The following is a 21,784-nucleotide window of genomic DNA, read 5'->3' as shown; positions in this document are numbered from 1 at the left end:
GGCCAGGCATCATCGAGCGTGGACGCAAACCAAACTGGCTCTAAGCGTCAAACATGAACCAACAGCCTTGCAAATAGACCTTCTAGTTGAGGCCCGTGTGCGTCAACTAATGGGTGGCATCGCTAAAGCCACGGCAAATGTGCTGGTCCACTTTGCCCCGCGAGTGATTATTTTCGTTCTTTGGATTTTTAGTCGGTATTTCACCCAAAAAGGTTATTCATTTTTTTAGGTAGGTACTAGCACATATGCTCGTGCGTTGCATCGGGAGAGAAAAATCATCGGTTATGTACAAGCGCAACACCCTGAATTCGATAAAAATGTAACTTGTCCCGACCACCAAAGCGACCGACAATGCAACATCGGCAACATGGAGGCACTCGCCAAAGTCTAGAAATAAAAGCATATCAACAAGGCAATAATCACATATGACTTGCAGTACATCTAACAACATACAGGGGAAACCTTCTTATATTACCTTACCAAGCTATTTGTAATACTAATTTCTTTGCATAGATACTTCCAAAAGTGTTGAAAATAGCAAGTGAGAAAACACGACACATGAAAAGATTAAAAAAACTAAATAAATAAATGTTTTGCGTACCGACCCTTCTATTAAATTAAACTGGCCTTTATTTTCTAGACCACGGGAATATCATATAATCCTTCGATTATGCAGGTTTTTCGATCCTTATCTTCCAGCCCACAAAATCATCAACTCCTCCTCTAATTATGCTCATTTTTTCCAACACACAGGGATTTTAATTTACATTAGCCCATTATCCTTCAGTTATGGATGTTTTCTCAATCCTTATTTCCAGCCCACAATATCATCAGCTCCTCCTTTAATTATGCATGTTTTTCCAGCCCGCAAGGATTTTAATTTACATCAGCCATGATCCTATAATTATGCACTCGTTCGGCCCACAAATACCCCTTTTTATAGCGTTGTCATACAGCATGCAAAGCACATCTCACCTTGTATGTGAGAGATCCTATTTAATTAGCTCACGATAGACAATGGTAACGTATATAAATTGATAAGAATCAGTTTTGTGTAGCAAGGTGGGACTATTCAACACGAAATAACCATAGTCGTAGGTTCAGAGTTCTTTTTTTATGTTCAGGCGCTGCAGAAGCTGGCCCAGCTGGAGCGCAGGGTTGTGTAGCCTTTGTGCCTCCTCCAATATAAATATAGTAAAATCTTTACAAATCAACAACTGGTTTGTGGCTGACTTGGTTAGGCAATGTAGAGTATGGTGTGTGGTTCTAAGCATGAGTCCCATTGAGCCCTAATATTTTTGCAGAATTATTATTGTATTGAATATACATCATTGTGGCTAGCCAGCAGCCCAACGTGAGGCCGCGTGCGTGTGTGCGATATATGAAAAGCTAGAGTATGTGCGTACATAAACGTGACACCAGACGGACAAAACCAAATAGCATACGTGAAACTAATCGAAGCGGGACCAAATGAGCCGGGACGAAATCAAGAATGCCACCTTCCTTTAATAGTTGGTATAGATATAGATATAGATTTAATAATTCTATTAATCAAGAGTATAATTTTGTTAGAACATTGTTCAGTATGTCTTTAATAAAAATATATGTAGATATTAGAAAATGTCCATCGTATACTAAAAAAAACCAATGAGTATTAAAAAAAAAGTTGATCGTATAATTAAAAATGTTCATATTAAAAATTGTTCAATCTATATAATAAAAATGTTCATCATATATTAAAAATGTATTCCAATATGTATTTGAAAAATATCCATTGAATACTGAAAAACATTTAGTACGTGCTTGATCTTTTAAACCATATATTTGGACAAGGATCATTGTTTTTCTCTCGTCCCTAGCGGCTGGAACCCTAGCCGCCGCCAGGAGAGGCCGATCTTTCAATGCCGTCCTCCGACGGCTCCCCTCCGCCGGCGACCTCGGTCATCGGTGGTGAGGAGGGTTGCTGGATCCACACGCGTGGATCAATTTTTTACGACCTCGATCGTCGGTGGTTAGGGGGGTTGCCGGATCCACATGTGTGGATCATTTTTTTCTCCCTCGTAGTCTAGGTTTTTAGGTTTTTCATCGCCTTTGCTTTGGCGGCGATGATGATGGCGATGAATAAAGATTCTTCTGATCCTTCCCTTACGAGGCCATTGGTCCTATGGTTGGTGATGGATTTGGAAACCAATATGTTCAAGCAAGGATGGCGTGGCAGCGGTGGCATCCTCGTGGTGGGCCTGTGTCCTCGGGCTCCACCATTGCGAGGGCGTTTGCTCCAGTGTCGGCGCGGAGCTTGGGAGGTAGTCCAGGAGCGGATGCAGATTATGTCTGCATCGACGACATCTAGAAGACGGAATATGTGCTGGGCTCGTGGTATGTGGATGGCAGGTATGGTTTCCTCCTTCGGCGTCTTAGTCGTGGTGGGGTGCCAGATCTGGAGTTCGATGACATGCCCGGCGTGTTGCCCCGGTCTGATTCGTTCAACGGCAAGGGTTTCACTTTTGGTGAGCCACCTTGGACGTCCACATAGCTGCATATTAGCGACGGAGTCGCGTCGAGTACGGGTGAGGAGGTGATTCGTCATTCCTTTATTTGGTGGCTACTATGGTGATGCTGAAGGCAGGTGATGTGCGTTGGTGTCAAGCTCAGAGATGTTCTGCTATCTTTCCAGCTTTATCATGTTGGTCTTTACATGACTTGTACTTTATCCTTTATGATATGAATGAGACACATATTACCATGAGAAAAACCATATATTTGGACAAACTCACCGTATATTGCAAAACTATAAAAAAAGAAATGTAAAAAAACAGAAGAAAAACCAGAATCTGAATAGATAAAAGAAAAAAAAAAGAACAACCTTTACGTGGATTGGCCCTGTCTTAAGGAGTCTTCAGCAAAGCCACGACTATATGACGCACACATGTGTCATATAGGACTTTTCCCTTGCAAATTGCAGGGAGCAACTAGTTAATGAGCGCTTCTTCAGGAGCCTCACAACGATAAGCGCCATTTGACGCGCTCTCAGCCGTCCACCACGTATCGCCCTCTGGATGCTTTCTCTGAAGTTATTTATTTTTTATTTTTTCGCATGTGTTTTCAGCTTTTTAAACGGTATTTTTCTCGGATTCTTTTGACGTTTTGGTTTTTCACCGGTCTTCCTTATTATTTGAACCAAAAAAATTTGCACGAAAAAACGTGTTTGCACGAAAAAATGTAGAATCTGCCCTTGGGTGGTTGGATTCGATGAAGGCGATTGCTATTTGGCCGAGTGCTTTTTATGTGCGTGTGCTGGTGTTGGTTGTGTGCATCTCAACTATGTAGAGGCCGAGTGTGTGTTTATTATGTTTGTATTCTCTTGATGCTTCATTTTAAGTTAATAAAAATCAACATTTGCTGAAAAAAGCTCGATTAACATTATGTACCAAGAAATTGAATGAACCAAATAAATAAAAGGCAATAACTCCCAAATCTGTGGTCGAGCTAAGCTAAAATTTTCTAAAATTGGTGCATTTATGAATTTATTGTTATATTTTTATTTTCCGGAAAATAGTTTTCAGATCAAATATTTGAAATTGGTTAGAAATTTCTAAAGCGAACAGTTTTTTTGCCACATGTGCACTTACAACCATAACCCATCCATCATCAGAAATTATGCCAAGCAAGCTAAACTCATGCACCTTCACAGAAGAATATTTGCTATTCTACTCGCCCACTTTTTTTCACCTAGACCCCAGTTTTTCTATAAGTTTGCTGGCACACAACTCACAAAAATATCTAATATACCGCTCACTCCATTCACAAATATAAGCAGTCAAACTTTTTTGTGAACCAACTGTAAATAGAGGCGCTTTAGTGTGTATGTTCACTAATTTCAGTTTGCATGTAGTCTATATTAAAATGTCCAAAATATCCTATATTTTTTAGCGGATGTAGTATTTGTCCATTTTTTTTCGAAAAATGGAAGTCAGTTTTGAACGGGAATGTATCCGGTGCACCCGCACTTGTGGTGCTACCGGTGCACCGGATGCCATAGAATATTTTAAAAAATCTGAAAAAATCTAGCATGTTAACACAACATTAATGTATGGTGTCATAAAATTTCGTATAAAATTTTAGAATATTTTTTAATATACAAAATGACAAATTTGAATCAGTGTGATAATGAGCCAAATCTAGGGCCCGAGTTATGTTATGTACTATTCAATGCTGAATTTGTCAATTTTTGTGACAACCTACATTGATGTTGGATGATTGTGCTTAATTTTTTTTTAGATTTTTTGAACATTTTAAAAGCATAATGTGAGATCGATGCACCGGTAGCACCACAAGCTCCGAAGCACCGGATATTTTCCCAGTTTTAAACTTTCTAAAATGGAAGGCGCACGTGCTGTCCAAAGCACAAGATTCCATCCACGCTCGTCATGAGACGGAGCGTATGCATGACTTTGTCCATCCCGTAGTTTGACGCACGTGCCCCATCCTAACTAAGCTCAACGCCTCGACCAACCCCCGTAGCCATCCGAGAAATCAAGCAAAGACATATACGGCCGTAACTAAACCGCGCGTGCGGATCAGTGAAACTTCCAGGCGGGTTCGTCCCCGGCCGGGGCCAAGCCGCCGACAACGACGCCAACATTTGCTCCATGGACGAATCGATTTCACCACATGCTTGGTCTTGGAGTTGAGCAGTGCTCCTCGCCGATGGGTTTTTGGCTCCTTTGTTCGACTCCCCGTCTGCGTCAGGATGTCATTGTTACCCTGAGTGGTTGCTGATCAGCGACGCTAATGATCTCCTGGCCAGTCAAGGGTGTCCCGGGGCGGCCAAAAATAATATTTCCAAAAGAGAATCCGGCCGTTGGATAGAATGCAGGTGCTCTTCGTCCTTGAAGCTGGCTGATAGGATACCCCGCTGGCCTCTTATCTTAATCGTGATCCTCTTTTGTTTTGCTCGCTCGGCCTGGAGCTTCCCTAGTGCGGAGCAGGTCAGTCGCCGCCAATCATTCAAATTAAAATACGAAGACAGCATTAAGCCTTCAAATAATAAATAATTGAGAGGAGCTGGCGTGTCATGTGTGTCCCTGACTATCTGTCGCGTGGAAAGAAAGTTTTGTTTCCAATAACCAAATGGAACCAAAGTTGCAAGGCTCACCAGCCTCACTTCCCAGAAGAATAATGGACTAGCGGCATCTTATATTCCTTCAGTCCAAAGACACTGTATGTGTGTCGACCGGATCGGCACTACTGGTGTAAAGCGCAAACTGAATCTTAAACTAACGGCCACTTGCCATGCTTGACCAATAATGTGATGTGTCCCCTTCACTGGCTCCACACAATCATGGTTAAGGCAGAAACGTAATGATAATTCTTTTGGCTATTTCTCGATTCATTCGCTTTTGTATAAACAACGGCCGGCATGCCTTTGGCAATGCAAAGAGAAATTTAGGGGCAGAGTGACATTTTCTGATTGTCGTGAAATCAAATGTTTTCTTAAATAATTATTCGAACGTTTAGCTATAGATTAGTGTTTGATCATCTGAAAGAGCTCTAAAACTAACTTCTCTTTTGTGATGACTCTACCTCTACCCACCTCACGTCTACCACACCGGAGAATATCAGGTGCCCCCACAATTAGGTGCTGCCATACCCATCAGGTATAGGATATCCAAGTGGGTACAATGTATAGCATTTAAATTTGTAAAGAGGTAAAGAAATTAGTTCAAAATTCAAGTGACACTTACCCATGGATATAAATGTCACCAAGTCTTGTCCATGCTCATTGTTTTTAAGTAGGATACCTGCGAGTACCCATACCAATGGGCAAAATTGCCATCACTTCTCCCATGATTTTATTTTTTAAATAAATATAAATATTTTAGTGTTTCAAAATTTTCCGAAAAGCTATGAATGTTCACAGACAAGTGTCTACAAATATGTAAAAAGTTCAAATCAGAATCCAAAATACAGTAGAGAAACAAGAAAGACAAAACTAACATTCATAGTGTCACAAAAAGGCAAAAGGGCAAAACGGCACAATTCACATCCCTTTATCTAGGTTTCTATTGTACTCTCCCCTATATGGACATGCCAGTCAATGTGACAAGTGACATTGACATGGTTTCAATAGATTTTCAATTTTTATCTCTCAAACTTCAAATCAGACTCACAGTTACATCTTCACTATTGGATTCGTTGCTTGAAGGCTTCAAAACAACATCCCATGTCGATATTTTTTGATGATTTTTTATGGGTAGTAAAAGTTGAATTGTCATGTCACTAGTGATTATTAGGTTGTAGTTGTTTGGTTGGATTCACCACTACATCATTTCGAATGTGTGATACTATCGCATATTTTGATAACATTTCACATATCTTCTCTGAGTTGCTAACAACGTAGACGTTCAATATTAAACTAACTAGTTAGTACCCCCACTTCATTTCATTTTACTCTGCACATAAGATTTGTTTGAGTCAAACTATGCAAAGTTTGACGAAATTTAAATCTAAAAATGTCAACATCTAAAATACTAAAGTTATATAGTATGAAAATTAAATCCATGATGCATCTAATTATATTGATTTCGCATTGTGAATATTGATTTTTTTTCCTATAAAGGAGTTTGACTTCAGATAAATTCTATATGCAAACTAACTAACTAGTTAGAACGAAAATTACTCATTGCTAATATGGCAACCGACATACCATAACCTAGTAGTTTATGGTGAAGAAAAAGTTCATCAAGACACATAGTAAAAGTTGAATCTACTCTAAAGCTCTTATCGAGACAAACACATTGTTAAAGACAAATCACAAGTTGGATTAGTGGTTGTGGTGACAAATTGCTTTCAGTTATTGTATTCAGCATGTGTGAGGTCAGCAAATCTGTTCCCATGCCGACAAATGCAATTTGTCTATATGCACGTGTTTCCCCCTCTCATTAGATAAAATTTCTTTGTAACAAAGGATAAATATTTTATACATAATTATCATGATTTACTTGCTATTTTTTATTGCCAATATGATTACATATAAAAATTGGATTGAATATGCCAACCAAGTCAAAACTTATTGGGTAATCAAAGAAGCGTTATTTTGTTGATCGAGTTGTATTTTATTTAGTAAACTAATAAAACATGGAGCAGCTGAGGCAAATTTCAAGAAAAAAATGCTGGAAAAATCGACAAAACAAAAAACAGGAGACGGCGTGAGGAGGATGAAAGCTGTGACAGAATTTTATGAACGTTGTTGAAGTAGGTGAGAATTTGCGTTAGACTGCTAAGGGAGTTCAAATTCGTAAATATCCTAAGAACGGGCTCGTAGCACCGCGTGTTGGTTGCAATAGAGTATCTTTTATAGATTGCAATCTGGACTACGTGCGGAGTAAAATAAGTGAATCTACACTCTAAACTACGTCTATATACATCCGTATGTAGGCCATATTAAAATCTCTAAAAAGACTTATATTTAGAAACAAAGGGAGTACTAACGTACTGTAATCACTATTTTGAAATAAAACTTCGTTTACCTCGTCAGAAAAAGTTTATGGCCATGTTTGGATCCAAGGGACTATTTTTAGTCTGACTAAAACTAGTCTCTTTCAGAGGCTAAAGTTCCAATCACCCCTGACTAAAGAGAGACTAGAACTAGTCTTAAGACTAAAAAAATTTAGTCAAGGGAACCCTACTAAAATGTGGATTAGTCCTCTCTCTCCTCATTTAACTCCTCTTCTTTAACACATGCGAGTTCGGGATTGGAGGGTTTGGAGGATAATAAATGCTCATTAACTCATTTTAGTCTATTTAGTATTTGTATCCAAGCATGGGTGAGGCTAGCAAGTTTTAGTCCCACTATTTTTAGTCATGGGACTAAAACGTATCCAAGCATCCTCTATGTAGTTTTCAAACAGATGAGCCAGATGTCTGGATTAGCAGAAGCATTAAACTCACTAATCCAGAGTACACGCCACGTCAAACAAAGCGGCAAAGTCGCAGCCACCACCACCACCTCTTGGTTTCCGGCCACCTTCCGGTCGAACCAGCCAGACCCCTCCCACGTCTCCATCGGTCCGGCGGACCCGACCCCACAGGCCCCACCGTCATACTCCGCGCCCATATCCTCGCGCAAACTTATAAATTATTCCGTACACGCAAGGCTTGGCGCAGCCGCCACATTTTACTCCAACCACTCTCTAGCATTGCTCCTCCCCGCCCCCCGCTATCTGCACGAGTATTTTCCCTCTCTCGCTCTCCTCCCAACGTAAGCCGAAGCCGACCCCTGTTCCACTTCCACCACCCGCCCCACCCTCCACCGCACACCACCTGCTCGCCGAAATGCCGACGCGGAGGCTCCTCCGCATCCTCCCGCTTCTCCTGGCGCTGCTGCTCGCCGGCTCGCCAGACGGCGCGGCCGCGGCGGGCGGCGGCAACGGGACGTGCCCGCTGGACCTGAGCTACGTGCCCACGTTCCCGTGGGACCCCGCGCCGTGCGCGGGGGCCGCGCCCAACATGACGGCCTGCTGCCAGACGCTGCTCTCCGTGCTCGCCATCGGCCTCGCCGGCCGGCTCCGCGCCACGGGCCAGTTCCGCGTCCCGTCCGCGGCGGCCTCCGCCGCCTGCATCGCCGACTTCGCGGAGGCGGTCGCGTCGGCGCCGGCCTCGCTCCCGGGCGCCTCGCTCGTGCCGTCCTGCTTCCCGTCGCCGGACGAGTTCGCCGTCTCCCCGTCCTTCTGCGCCGGCGTCACCACCGCGGCCGAGTACAGGGCCGTCGTCGGGAACGCCTCCGTCGCGGGCCTGGACGCCGCCTGCGGCCCCGACCTCTCGTCCTTGCCGATCTGCGACCGCTGCCAGACCGCCGGCATCGTCGCCACCTCCCCCCTCATCGCCGCCAGCGCCAACGCCACGACCGAGTCGCAGCAGAACTGCTTCTACCTCACCGTCATGTACGCCGCCGGCATCTCCAGCGCCGAGGGACCCACCTCCCCCACCGCCGCCCATTGCATCCTCGGCCTCGGCCTGTCCACCCCTCCCTCCCAGCGCTCCAAGTCCAACAACGCAGCCATCTACGCCACCACCATCCCAATCGCCTTCATCCTCCTCCTGTCAGTCCTCGCATTCTTTGTATGGAGAAAGACAAGGCACGCCAAGAACAAGAAGAGGAACCACACGATCCCTGAGGAGGGGTCGGAGGACCGGCGTCCGCACCTGAGGCCCAACACCGGGTCAATACAGTTCGACATTGCCGAGTTGTCCAAGGGGACGGACAACTTCGCGGATCGAAACCTCATCGGCCGCGGTGGGTTCGGAGTTGTCTACCGTGGCGTGCTCGCCGATGGGTCTGTGGTTGCCGTCAAGAAGATGCTCAACCCAGAAATGGACGGCGGTGACGAGGAGTTCACCAACGAGGTGGAGATCATCAGCCACCTCCGGCACCGAAACCTGGTGCCGCTGCGTGGCTGTTGCATTGTCGATGACGACATAGAGGATGGGAAGCAGATGTTCCTCGTGTACGACTTTATGCCCAATGGATCGCTCGAGGAGTTCATCTTCCGGGACAGAGTAGGAAGCAGCAAGCGGGCGGCATTGACATGGGCACAACGTCGCAACATAATAATGGATGTGGCAAAAGGACTGGAATATCTGCATTATGGTGTCAAGCCTGCGATCTATCACAGGGACATCAAGGCGACCAACATATTGCTCGACAATGAGATGCGGGCACGCGTGGCGGATTTCGGGCTAGCCAGGAGGAGCCGAGAAGGGCAGTCTCACCTCACGACGCGGGTTGCCGGCACACATGGCTACCTGGCGCCCGAGTACGCGCTCTATGGACAATTGACAGAGAAGAGTGACGTCTATAGCTTCGGCGTTCTGGTGCTTGAGATATTGAGTGGGCGGCATGTGCTTGACATGACGGCTTCGAATGGGCCAGTGCTGATCACCGACTGGGCGTGGACGCTCATCAAGGCTGGCCAGTCAAGGGAGGTGCTCGACGATGCATTGTCGACGTGCGAGAGCCCAAGAGGTGAGGCCATCGAAAGGTTTGTTCTTGTTGGAATCCTGTGCGCTCATGTGATGGTTGCGCTCCGACCGACCATCACCGAGGCGGTGAAGATGCTTGAGGGAGACATGGACATACCAGAGATACCAGATCGGCCGCTGCCATTTGGGCACAACTTTTTGATGTTCAGCGAAGCTGGGAGCAACTTCAGCGCTTCCCCGGCTATCAGTGGGCCTTTAATGGATAATGGGGACATGCTTAGGTGATGTAATTCTTGTGTTTGTTCTGGTCAACTGAAGTCCAGAGTTGTGTGTCGATACTTCTTTGATTATATTGACTTTCTGAATGAGGCATTCAAATGGCCAAAATGGCATTCATGTCAAACTTTGTCACTTTCGCACCTTGGCCATCATCACTAACAAGACACACTGTAATCAGGATAGGCAGCAATTATACAAGCATCTTGGCAGGGACAGGAACTGTCTTAGTTAAAGGTTATGTGTTGGGAACCAACTAGCGCTGTTAAGTTCATCAAGCCAGACATGAAAAGGAAGATACATTTAAGGTTTCACAAGGAAATTGAAGGTAGCAGTTGTGGCCTGCAGGTAGAGGAGCTTCAGTTCACACAGGCCGTGGCAGGATTCGTTGGCCTACTTGTCTTCCTGCAAGTTGGGGTGGCTGGGCTGCAGCCGGAAGGTGAACGGCATCTGGGAAGTGAAATCCCTACCCTGATGGTACCCGAGCTCCATCTCCCTCATGTTGCTGCTCAGGTCGTCCTGCTGGTGCTGGAAACAGGAGGAGAACTTCAGCAATTTCTCAGCTTTTGGGTTACTTGTCAGCAAAGCAGAAAGTGCGGTTACCATTCACTGAAATTTTAACCTATGCAGTGAATTCTGTTATTAGAGTTTCGGTTATTCAATTGGACTGGGTAGAGGTGATTCAGTTTGCACGGTATGAAGACAGGCATGCTGTTTTGAAAAATAATGCAGCAAGGAACTATGTAGTGGCTAGTTATTTGGTTGCTGAGTAGATGACTCTGATCAGCCACATTAAGTACTGATCAGCGGTCTAACTGCATTAGCAACATTGTACTAAAACCAAGATCACGCCCTTGGAGGATATGATTATGCTCCATTTCACTTGTTGGCAAAAGCTGATGCATGTCTGCAGTTCTGCAGGATGATTAATTCTAGACTGAAGAAAGCAAGGAAGTGCTCAAGAATTACCATCCTCAAAGCCAGCAGCTTGTGCTCCTCCTCCAGCATCTTCTCCTGCGGTAAATCACAAAGGAGGAGCATGATCAGAATTTTCTTTGCCAAAAAAATGATCAAAATTCTTCTTCAAAAAACTCCATGGTGTACAGAAGGAAATGCAAAGCGCAGTGGTAAATTTAGTGCCCATACATTCCTCCTGTGCATCTTCCAGTGGTCCATCTGCAACAAGGAGACGACACCAACATCAGAGACAGACAACAATATTCCACAAAACAGATATGAAACACTTGCAAGCTCTGAATCTTTTACACCCTGCATTACCATCTTGTCCCTGAGGCTGGTCTGGCCGTTGGTGAGCGCCTCCTCGATGGCGATCAGCTCCTTGGGCTGCAGCGAGTTCACATCCTCGCCTTTCATATGCCTGCACCGTCATCAGCCGCCGCAGTCTAGTCATACTCATACAAACGTTGAAGCGCCACATGTAGAATTGGAAAGAAATCAAAGCTGGAAGCTGGATGGAACAACACTTGCCTGAGCTCGATCTGCATGTTGTCGTTCTCCTTCTTCACCCTGTCAATCTCCGCGCTGATGCTCTGAAAAAGAAAAACATTTCCAGGGTTTTCAGACTCTGAACATTTTTATTGGATGGGTGCTGAAAGAAACCGCTGAGGTAGATCAGGGAAGAACCTTGTGCTTCTCGTCCCACAGGATCTTCCCGGAGTTGGTCTGGTACTTCTCCAAGATCCTTGGCAGCCTGACATCAAAGGCAAAGTTAGCAGCTTCGTGACCGGTTAAAAAGAAGAAGAAACAGAGCTCTTGGCTAGAAGCATAAAGGGTGAGAGAGGGAGGAACGGGAGGAAAACTTACGTGGTCTTGGGCGTCCAGAAGTCGTAGAGCTTGCCGGCGCTGGAGAAGATGACGACGCCGACCTCGGCGTCGCAGAGCACGCCGATCTCGCGGGCCTTCTTCACCAGCCCGGCCCGGCGCTTGGCGAAGGTCACCTGGCGGTTGGACGAGTTCTCGATCCTCTTGATCTCGATCTTGCCGCGCCCCATCTCAACAAGCTCCTCGCTCGCCGAGAAGAAAGAAAGAGGACCCAGGAGCACCCAAGACCCAGAGGACTCCTCCCTCCCTTGTCTCTGTGGAGTGTGGACGCTTGGGAGCAGCAGCGGCCTGTGGTGGTGGCGATCTTTATGGGCGGGCGTGAATGCCATGGCTGGGGGAGGATGGGAGGAATAAAGGAGGGTGGCTGCCATGGAGGGAATGGAGGTGAGGGGGCTTTCGGCTCGCCCCAGGGTCGGATGGCCGGAAATGGAAACTGCTCGCGTGCTCTGCTTCGGTTCGTTGCGGTTGGATTTTAGCTGACCCTGGCTCGCGGACTTGGAGGGAAGGGGCTCCCGTTTGATCAGCGGACACTTCACGCGCTCTCCCCATGTCTCTCTCTTTCCTGCTCTTTTTTCTCTTTCATCATTTTCACCTTTTATTTTTGCGGGGAGCGTCCTCTCTTCTTTTATTATGGTTCATTCATTGATTCATAGACTCCCTTTTTTTCCCTTCTCCTTGGCAGTAATTTTTTCTTGGATTATGTACTCCCTCCGTCCAAAAATACTTGTCATCAAAATGGACAAAAAGGGATGTATCTAGAACTAAAATACATCTAGATACATCCCTTTTATTCATTTTGATGACAAGTATTTCCGGACGGAGGGAGTACTTGTTTTTGGAGGGTGGATTATGTACTCTTTTTTTTTCGAGGATAACTTCCATTCTATTGATCAACTGTCAAGTTAGTACAAAGAACACCACAAGTATGTACTTTTCAAAACTCAAAAGTAAAGCTAACAACCTAAATCATCATAATTTAATTTTCATAGATTTTGCTTACCACATATACCTCATGGTCCTTGGCAGTAATCTTGTGGGAGCAGTGTTAGTGTGCTACACGTCCGACAATTTTTAATACGATGCTTGTGCGACGAAATTGTACTTGAGCAAGGATCATTTATCAGAAAATCGTATCATTTTATCAGAAAATCGCATGTAGGTCGGACGCAAAGAAATGTCAATTTTGATCTGGTAACGGCACTCCCTCTGTTGCACGATCTGAGGCATACAATATTCCAAATCAAGATATTAGTGGAACTTCATTGTTTGAGCGCTGCCATCCTCGTCTTCCAAAAGAAGGTCTATAATTCTGTCTCAAGTCAAATATAGGGAAAAATATCAACAACTACAATACCAAGTAGACAGTGTTTAGCGATACCAACTCTGTATTGTAGTTGTTGAATGGTTTTCTCTGTAATGTTGGCCACACTTTGCCTCGTTTGACCAACAAAAAAGTTAAGCATAAAAGTTGTAATTTATAAGCCGTCTTTTGGGAGATTTTTTTTTCAAAAAAGGGGACTCCCCGGCGTCTTTTGGGAGGTGGAGGAAGCAACTTATTATCTCTTCATGTCAAAAGTATCAATAATTTCTCTTCCCACAAGATATTAAGAGTATTGTGGTCATTTCCTTGTTTTTTTAGCAATGGGCTCTTCCACGGATTTCTATTGGAGAACCAACACAAAAGTTAAGCACAATTTGTAGCTGGCTCTCATGTCCGTTTCTCTTTGCCAACGGGAAAAACAAAAGCGAGAGGGACAAGAGTGCATCAATCAATCAATGTGATGAGAGGCTCGCTCCCTCCCCATCTCATGGGCACACGGCCATTCCAAGTCCCCATACTATTACAGTATTACGGAAACAGGTCTGAAGTAGGAGCTGTTTGGGAGGTGAAGAATGACAGAATGGTTTCCTTGATTGATTCCAAGTACAACAGAGGGTACATATATGGTAGCCCGATACAACCAAGGGAAGGCGTGCGGTAGATCGTGCACCGATCGTGGCGAAACCGTGGCTGACCCGGTCTGTCCGGGTCATCTGGCTAACCCCCCCCCCCCCCTTCCCCCCTCCCGCAGTGTCAGCGGCGGGCTCGACGACGTTGAGACTGGCACGAATGTCGAGGAAGGCTGTTGTGGGGAGGCCCTTGGTGAAGATGTCGGCAAACTAAGCACTTGTAGGAACATGCAGGACTCGTACATCACCGAGAGCTACTTTTTCTCTAACAAAATGAATGTCTATCTCTATATGTTTTGTTCTACGATGTTGGACTGGATTACATGACATGTAAACAGCTGAAATGTTATCACAATAAACAACAGTAGCTTGGTGAAGAGGTCGGTGCAGCTCACTGAGAACTTGACGAAGCCAAACAGTTTCAGCAACGGCATGTGCGACGGACCGATACTCAACTTCGGCAGATGACGTGGAAACTGTTAGCTGCCTTTTCAAAGACCATGAAATCAAATTATCACCAAGTACACACAATAACCAGAAGTGGATCGTCGAGTATCTGGACATCTGGCCCAGTCTGCATCTGAGTACGCTGTTAGAGAGGTAGGAGAAGATGGGGTGATAGAAAAGCCATGGCCGAGTGTGCCCTTGATATAGCGTAGGATGCGTTTGAAGGAAATATGCCCTAGAGGCAATAATAAAGTTGTTATTTTATATTTCCTTATTCATGATAAATGTTTATTATTCATGCTAGAATTGTATTAACCGGAAACTTGATACATGTGTGAATACATAGACAAAACTACATGTCCCTAGTATGCCTCTACTAGACTAGCTCTTTGATCAAAGATGGTTAAGTTTCCTAGCCATGGACATGAGTTGTCATTTGATAAACGGGATCACATCATTAGTGGAATGATGTGATGGACAAGACCCATCTGTTATCTTAGCATCATGATCGCTCAGTTTTATTGCTACTGCTTTCTTCGTGTCAAATATATATTCCTCCGACTATGAGATTATGCAACTCCCGAACACCGAAGGAATGCCTTGTGTGCTATCAAACGTCACAACGTAACTGGGTGATTATAAAGATGCTCTACATGTATCTCCGAAGGTGTTTGTTGGGTTGACATAGATCGAGATTAGGATTTGTCACTCCGAGTATCGGAGAGGTATCTCTGGGCCCTCTTGGTAATGCACATCATATGAAGCCTTGCAAGCAATGTGATTAATGAGTTAGTTACGGGATGATGCACTACGAAATGAGTAAATATACTTGCCGGTAACGAGATTGAACTAGGTATGAAGATACCAACGATCAAATCTCGGGCAAGTAACATGCCGATGACAAAGGGAATAACATATGTTGACATTGCGGTTCGACCGATAAAGATCTTTGTAGAATATGTGGGAACTAATATGAGCATCCAGGTTCCGCTATTGGTTATTGACCGGAGAGGTGTCTCAGTCATGTCTAGATAGTTCTCGAACCCGTAGGGTCCGCACGCTTAACGTTCGATGACGATATGTATTATATGAGTTATGTGTTTTGGTGACCGGAGGTTGTTCGGAGTCCCGGATGAGACCACTAACATGATGAGGAGTCTCAAAATGGTCGAGAGGTAAAGATTGATATATTGGAAGGTTATATATGGACACCGGAATGGTTACAAAAAGATTCGGGAATTTTTCGGAGTACCGGGAGGTTACCAGAACCCCCCGGGGAAGTTAATGGGCCTCATGGGCCATAGGGGAGAGGAGGAGGCAGGCCATGGGAGGTGGCGCCCCCCTAGCCAGTCCGAATTGGACAAGGGGTGGGGGCGCGGCCCCCCTTTCCTTCTCCCTCTCCCCCTCTTCCCCCTTTCCCCCTCTCTGTTGGAAGGAAGGGGGGAGCCGACTAGGACTAGGAGTCCTAGCGGGACTCCCCCCACTTGGCGCGCCCCCTAGGGCCGGCCGGCCTCCCCCTCCTCCTTTATATACGGGGGCAGGGGGCACCCCAAAGGCACATCAATTGTTTACCCGTGTGCGGTGCCTCCCTCCATCGTTTACTCCTCCAGTCATATTGTCGTAGTGCTTAGGCGAAGCCCTGCGCGGATCACATCACCAACACCGTCACCATGCCGTCGTGCTGATGGAACTCATCGACTCCTTCGTACCTCTACTAGATCAAGAGTTCGACGGACGTCATCGAGCTGAACGTGTGCAGAACTCGGAGGTGCCGTACGTTTGGTACTTGATTGGTTGATTCGAGAAGATGTTCCACTACATCAACTGCATTAAGTTAATGCTTCCGCTTTCAGTCTACGAGGGTACGTGGGCACACTCTCCCCTCTCGTTGTTATGCATTTCATAGATAGATGTTGCGTGAGTGTAGGAAAACTTTTGAAATTGCATGCTACGTTTCCCAATAGTGGCATCCGAGCCAGGTCTATGTGTAGATGATATGCATGAGTAGAACACAAAGAGTTGTGGGCGGTGATCGTCATATTGCTTACCACCAATGTCTTATTTTGTATCAGCGATATTGTTGGATGAAGCGGCCCGGACCAACCTTACATGACCACATTCATGAGACCGGTTCCACCGACAGACATGCAACTAGTTTTGCATAAAGGTGGTAGGCGGGTGTCTGTTTCTCCAACTTTAGTTGAATCAAATTTTACTGCGGCCGGTCCTTGTGAAGGTTAAAACAGCAAACTTGATAAATCAACATTGTGGTTTTTGTGCCGTAGGTATGTACGGTTCATGCTAGCAGCCACGTAAAACTTGCAACAAACAAAGTAGAGGACGTCTAACTTGGTTGCAGGGCATGTTGTGATGTGATATGGTCAAGAAATGATGTGATATAAAGATTGTTGTATGAGATGATCATGTTTTGTAAAAGTTATCGGCAACTGGCAGGAGCCATATGGTTGTTGCTTTATTGTATGAAATACAAACGCTACGATGGTTGGTGGGACGACCACGACACTACGATGGAGATCAAGGTGTCAAGCCGGTGACGATGGAGATCATGGCATTGCTTCGGTGATGGAGATCATGAGCACAAGATGATGATGGCCATATCATGTCACATATTTTTGATTGCATGTGATGTTTATCTTTTATGCATCTTATTTTGCTTTATAGCGATAGCATTATAAGATGACCCCTTACTAAAATTTCAAGGTATAAGTGTTCTCTCCGAGTATGCACCGTTGCAAAGTTCTTCGCGCTGAGACACCACATGATGATCGGGTGTGATAAGCTCTACATTCAAGTACAACAGGTGCAAGCCAGATTTGCACATGCGGAATACTCGGGTTAAACTTGATGAGCCTAGCATATACAGATATGGCCTCGGAACACTGGAGACCTAAAGGTCGAACGTGAATCATATAGTAGATATGATCAACATAGTGATGTTCACCATTGAAGACTACTCCATCTCACGTGATGATCGGACATGGTTTAGTTAATTTGGATCACGTATCATTTTGATGACTAGAGGGATGTCTATCTAAGTGGGAGTTCTTAAGTAATATGATTAATTGAACTTAATTTACCATGAATTTAGTCCTGATAGTTTTTTGCATATCTATGTTGTAGATCAATGGCCCGTGCTACCGTTCCTTTGAATTTTAATGTGTTCCTAGAGAAAGCTAAGTTGAAAGATGATGGCAGAAACTACACAGACTGGGTTCGTAACTTGAGGATTATCCTCATTGCTGCACAGAAAGAATTATGTCTTTGATGCACCGCTAGGTGCAAGGCCTGCTGCAGGAGCAGAAGCTGACGTTGTGAATGCATGGCAAGCTCGATCTGATGACTACTCATTAGTTCAGTGTGCCATGCTTTACGGCTTAGAATCTGGACTTCGAAGACGTTTTGAACGTCATGGACCATATGAGATGTTCCAGGAGTTGAAGTTAATATTTTAAGAAAATGCCCGAGTTGAGAGATATGAAATCTCCAACAAGTTCTATAGCTGCAAGATGGAGGAGAACAATTCTGTTAGTGGGCACATACTCGGAATGTCTGGGTACCATAATCACTTGACTCAGCTGTGAGTTAATCTTCCAGATGATTGTGTCATTGACAGAGTTCTTCAATCACTGCCACCAAGCTACAAAGGCTTTGTGATGAACTACAATATGCAAGGGATGGAAAAGACTATTCCCGAGCTCTTCGCGATGCTAAAGGCCGCGAAGGTAGAAATCAAGGAGCATCAAGTGTTGATGGTTAACAAGACCACTAGTTTCAAGAAAAAGGACAAGGGTAAAAAGAAGGGGAACTTAAAGAAGATTGACAAGCAAGTTATCACTCCCGGGAAGAAACCCAAAGTTGGACCCAAGCCTAAAACTGAGTGCTTCTACTGCAAAGGGACTGGTCACTGGAAGTAGAACTACCCCAAGTATTTGGCGGATAAGAAGGATGGCAAGGTGAACAAAGGTATATTTGATATACATGTTATTGATGTGTATCTTACTAATTCTTGTAGTAGTGCCTTGGTATTTGATACCGGTTCGGTTGCTCATATTTGTAACTCGAAGCAGGGACTACGAATTAAACGAAGATTGGCTAAGGACGAGGTGACGATGCGCGTCGGAAATGGTTCCAAGGTTGATGTGATCACCGTCGGCACGCTACCTCTACATCTACCTTCGGGATTAGTTTTAGACCTGAATAATTGTTATTTGGTGCTAACCTTGAGCATGAACATTATATCTAGATCTTGTTTAGTGCGAGACGGATATTCATTTAAATCAGATAATAATGGTTGTTCTATTTATATGAGTAATATCTTTTATGGTCATGCACCCTTGAAGAGTGGTCTATTTCTGTTGAATCTTGATTGTGATGATACACATATTCATAATATTGATGCCAAAAGATGCAAAGCTGATAATGATAGTGCAACTTATTTGTGGCACTGCCGTTTGGGTCATATCGGTGCAAAGTGCATGAAGAAACTCCATAAAGATGGACTTTTGGAATCACTTGATTATGAATCATTTGATAATTGCAAACCGTGCCTTATGGGCAAGATGACTAAAACTCCGTTCTCCAGAACAATGGAATGAGCTAGTGACTTATTGGAAATAATACATACTGATGTATACGGTCCAATGAGTGTTGATGCTCGTGGCGGGTATCGCTATTTTCTGACCTTCACAGATTTCTAACCTTCACAGATGATTTGAGTAGATATGGGTATATCTACTTAATGAAACACAAGTCTAAAACATTTGACACTGATCTAGGAGTGGATCACTAGACAACGGTCAAGAACATCCTAAAGTACCTGAAAATGACTAGGGATATGTTTCTCGTTTATGGAGGTGACAAAGAGCTTGTCGTAAGTGGTTACATCGATGCTAGCTTTGACACTAATCCGGATGACTCTAAGTCACAATTCTGATATGTATTTTTGTTGAATGGTGGAGCTGTCAGTTGGTGCTGTTCCAAGCAGAGCGTCGTGGCAGGATCTACGCGTGAAGCGGAGTACATAGCTGCTTCAGAAGCAGCTAATGAAGGAGTCTGGATGAAGGAGTTCATATCCGATCTAGGTGTAATACCTAGTGCATCGGGTCCAATGATTTTTTTTGTGACAATACTGGAGCAATTTCCTTGGCGAAGGAATCCAGATTTCACAAAAAGACCAAACACATCAAGAGACGCTTCGACTTCATCCTAGATTTGGTCAAGGAGGGAGACATAGAGATTTCCAAAATACATACGGATCTGAATGTTGCAGAGCCGTTGACTAAGCATCTTCCATGAGCAAAACATGATCAACACCAAGACTCCATGGGTGTTAGATTCATTACAATGTAATCCAGATATTGACTCTAGTGCAAGTGGGAGACTGAAGGAAATATGCCCTAGAGGCAATAATAAAGTTGTTATTTTGTATTTCCTTATTCATGATAAATGTTTATTATTCATGCTAGAATTGTATTAACCTGAAACTTGATACATGTGTGAACACATAGACAAAACTACGTGTCCCTAGTATGCCTCAACTAGACTAGCTCGTTGATCAAAGATGGTCAAGTTTCCTAGCCATGGACATGAGTTGTCATTTGATAAATGGGATCACATCATTAGTGTATTGATTTGATGGACAAGACCCATCCGTTAGCTTAGCATAATGATCGTTCAGTTTTATTGCTACTGCTTTCTTCATGTCAAATATATATTCCTCCGACTATGAGATTATGCAACTCTCGGACACTGGAGGAATGCCTTGTGTGCTATCAAACGTCACAACGTAACTGGGTGATTGTAAAGATGCTCTATAGGTATCTCCAAAGGTGTTTGTTGGGTTGGCATAGATTGAGATTAGGATTTGTCACTCTGAGTATCAGAGAGGTATCTTTGGGCCCTCTCGGTAATGCACATCATATGAAGCCTTGCAAGCAATGTGACTAACTAGTTAGTTACGGGATGATGCACTACGGAACGAGTAAAGAGACTTGCCGGTAACGAGATTGAACTAGGTATGAAGATACCAACGATCGAATCTCGGGCAAGTAACATACCAATGACAAAGGGAATAACATATGTTGACATTGCGGTTCGACTGATAAAGATCTTCATAGAATATGTCAGAACCAATATGAGCATCCAGGTTCCGCTATTGGCTATTGACCGGAGAGGTGTCTCGGTCATGTCTACATAGTTCTCGAACCCATAGGGTCCGCACGCTTAACGTTTGATGACGATATGTATTATATGAGTTATGTGTTTTGGTGACCGAAGGTTGTTCGGAGTCCCGGATGAGATCACAAACATGACGAGGAGTCTCAAAATGGCCGAGAGGTAAAGATTGATATATTGGAAGGTTATATACGGACACCGGAATGGTTCCGGAAAGATTCGGGAATTTTTTGGAGTACCAGGAGGTTACCGGAACCCCACGGGAAGTTGATGAGCCTCATGGGCCATAGGGGAAGGAGGAGGCAGGCCACGGGAGGTGGTGTGCCCCCATAGCCAGTCTGAATTGGACAAGGGGTGTGGGGTGCGCCCCCCCTTCCTTCTTCCTCTCCCCTCTTTCCCCTTTCCCCCTCTTCGTTGGAAGGAAGGGGGGAGTCGACTAGGACTAGGTGTCCTAGTGGGACACCCCCCACTTGGCGTGCCCCCTAGGGCCGGTCGGTCTCCCCCTCCTCCTTTATATACGGGGGCAGGGTGCACCCCAAAGGCACATCAATTGTTTAGCCGTGTGTGGTGCCTCCCTCCACCGTTTACTCCTCCGGTCATATTGTTGTAGTGCTTAGGCGAAGCCCTGCATGGATCACATCACCAACACCGTCACTACGCCATCGTGCTGACGGAACTCATTGACTCCTTTATACCTCTACTGGATCAAGAGTTCGAGGGACGTCATCGAGCTGAACGTGTGCAGAACTCGGAGGTGCCGTATGTTCGGTACTTGATCGGTTGATTCGAGAAGACGTTCCACTACATCAACCGCGTTAAGTTAACACTTCCACTTTCGGTCTACGAGGGTATGTGGACACACCCTCCCCTCTCGTTGCTATGCATCTCCTAGATAGATCTTGCGTGAGCCTAGGATTTTTTTTTGAAAATTGTATGCTATGTTTCCCAATAGTGCTTCACATGGTAATAGTGAGGAATGCGAGGATCATGCATGTACATGCAGGCTTGCTGGACAGCGTAGGTGAGTTCAGGACGAGTGAGTGTCATATATTGGAGGACTCCGGTGAGACTGCGGTAGAGAGTGGGGTCGGAG

The 21,784-nt window shown here is 44.8% G+C and overlaps 2 protein-coding genes across 2 annotated transcripts; one reads left to right on the top strand and one right to left on the bottom strand.

Annotated features, from left to right (window-relative positions):
* Positions 1–8,188: 8,188 nt before the first annotated feature.
* On the top strand, positions 8,189–12,771 carry LOC123133897 (probable receptor-like protein kinase At1g11050). Its single transcript, XM_044553290.1, has one exon. It carries the CDS (start codon positions 8,335–8,337, stop codon positions 10,264–10,266), a length of 1,932 nt encoding a protein of 643 aa, XP_044409225.1. The 5' UTR covers positions 8,189–8,334; the 3' UTR covers positions 10,267–12,771.
* LOC123133909 (MADS-box transcription factor 4) lies at positions 10,417–12,576 on the bottom strand. The gene is made up of 7 exons (XM_044553296.1): positions 12,082–12,576; positions 11,902–11,968; positions 11,746–11,807; positions 11,536–11,635; positions 11,404–11,433; positions 11,227–11,271; positions 10,417–10,785 (listed from the first exon to the last, which is right to left on the bottom strand). The coding sequence occupies exons 1-7, from the start codon at positions 12,468–12,470 to the stop codon at positions 10,651–10,653; spliced, it is 828 nt and encodes a 275-aa protein (XP_044409231.1). The 5' UTR covers positions 12,471–12,576; the 3' UTR covers positions 10,417–10,650.
* Positions 12,772–21,784: the final 9,013 nt, after the last annotated feature.

The sequence above is a fragment of the Triticum aestivum genome, chromosome 1B (assembly GCF_018294505.1).
Source record: "Triticum aestivum cultivar Chinese Spring chromosome 1B, IWGSC CS RefSeq v2.1, whole genome shotgun sequence".
Taxonomy (NCBI): Eukaryota; Viridiplantae; Streptophyta; class Magnoliopsida; order Poales; family Poaceae; genus Triticum; species Triticum aestivum.
This window is presented reverse-complemented; position numbering and strand designations above follow the sequence as displayed.

Excerpts from the sequence above, each read along its gene's own strand:
- LOC123133897 (XM_044553290.1), top strand. The coding sequence starts at position 8,335 with ATGCCGACGCGGAGGCTCCTCCGCATCCTCCCGCTTCTCCTGGCGCTG.
- LOC123133909 (XM_044553296.1), bottom strand. The coding sequence starts at position 12,470 with ATGGCAGCCACCCTCCTTTATTCCTCCCATCCTCCCCCAGCCATGGCA. Across the intron at positions 11,636-11,745 it reads AACATGCAGATCGAGCTCAG|GCATATGAAAGGCGAGGATG; the intron begins GCAAGTGTTGTT and ends ATGACGGTGCAG. Across the intron at positions 10,786-11,226 it reads AGCTGCTGGCTTTGAGGATG|CACCAGCAGGACGACCTGAG; the intron begins GTAATTCTTGAG and ends TCCTGTTTCCAG.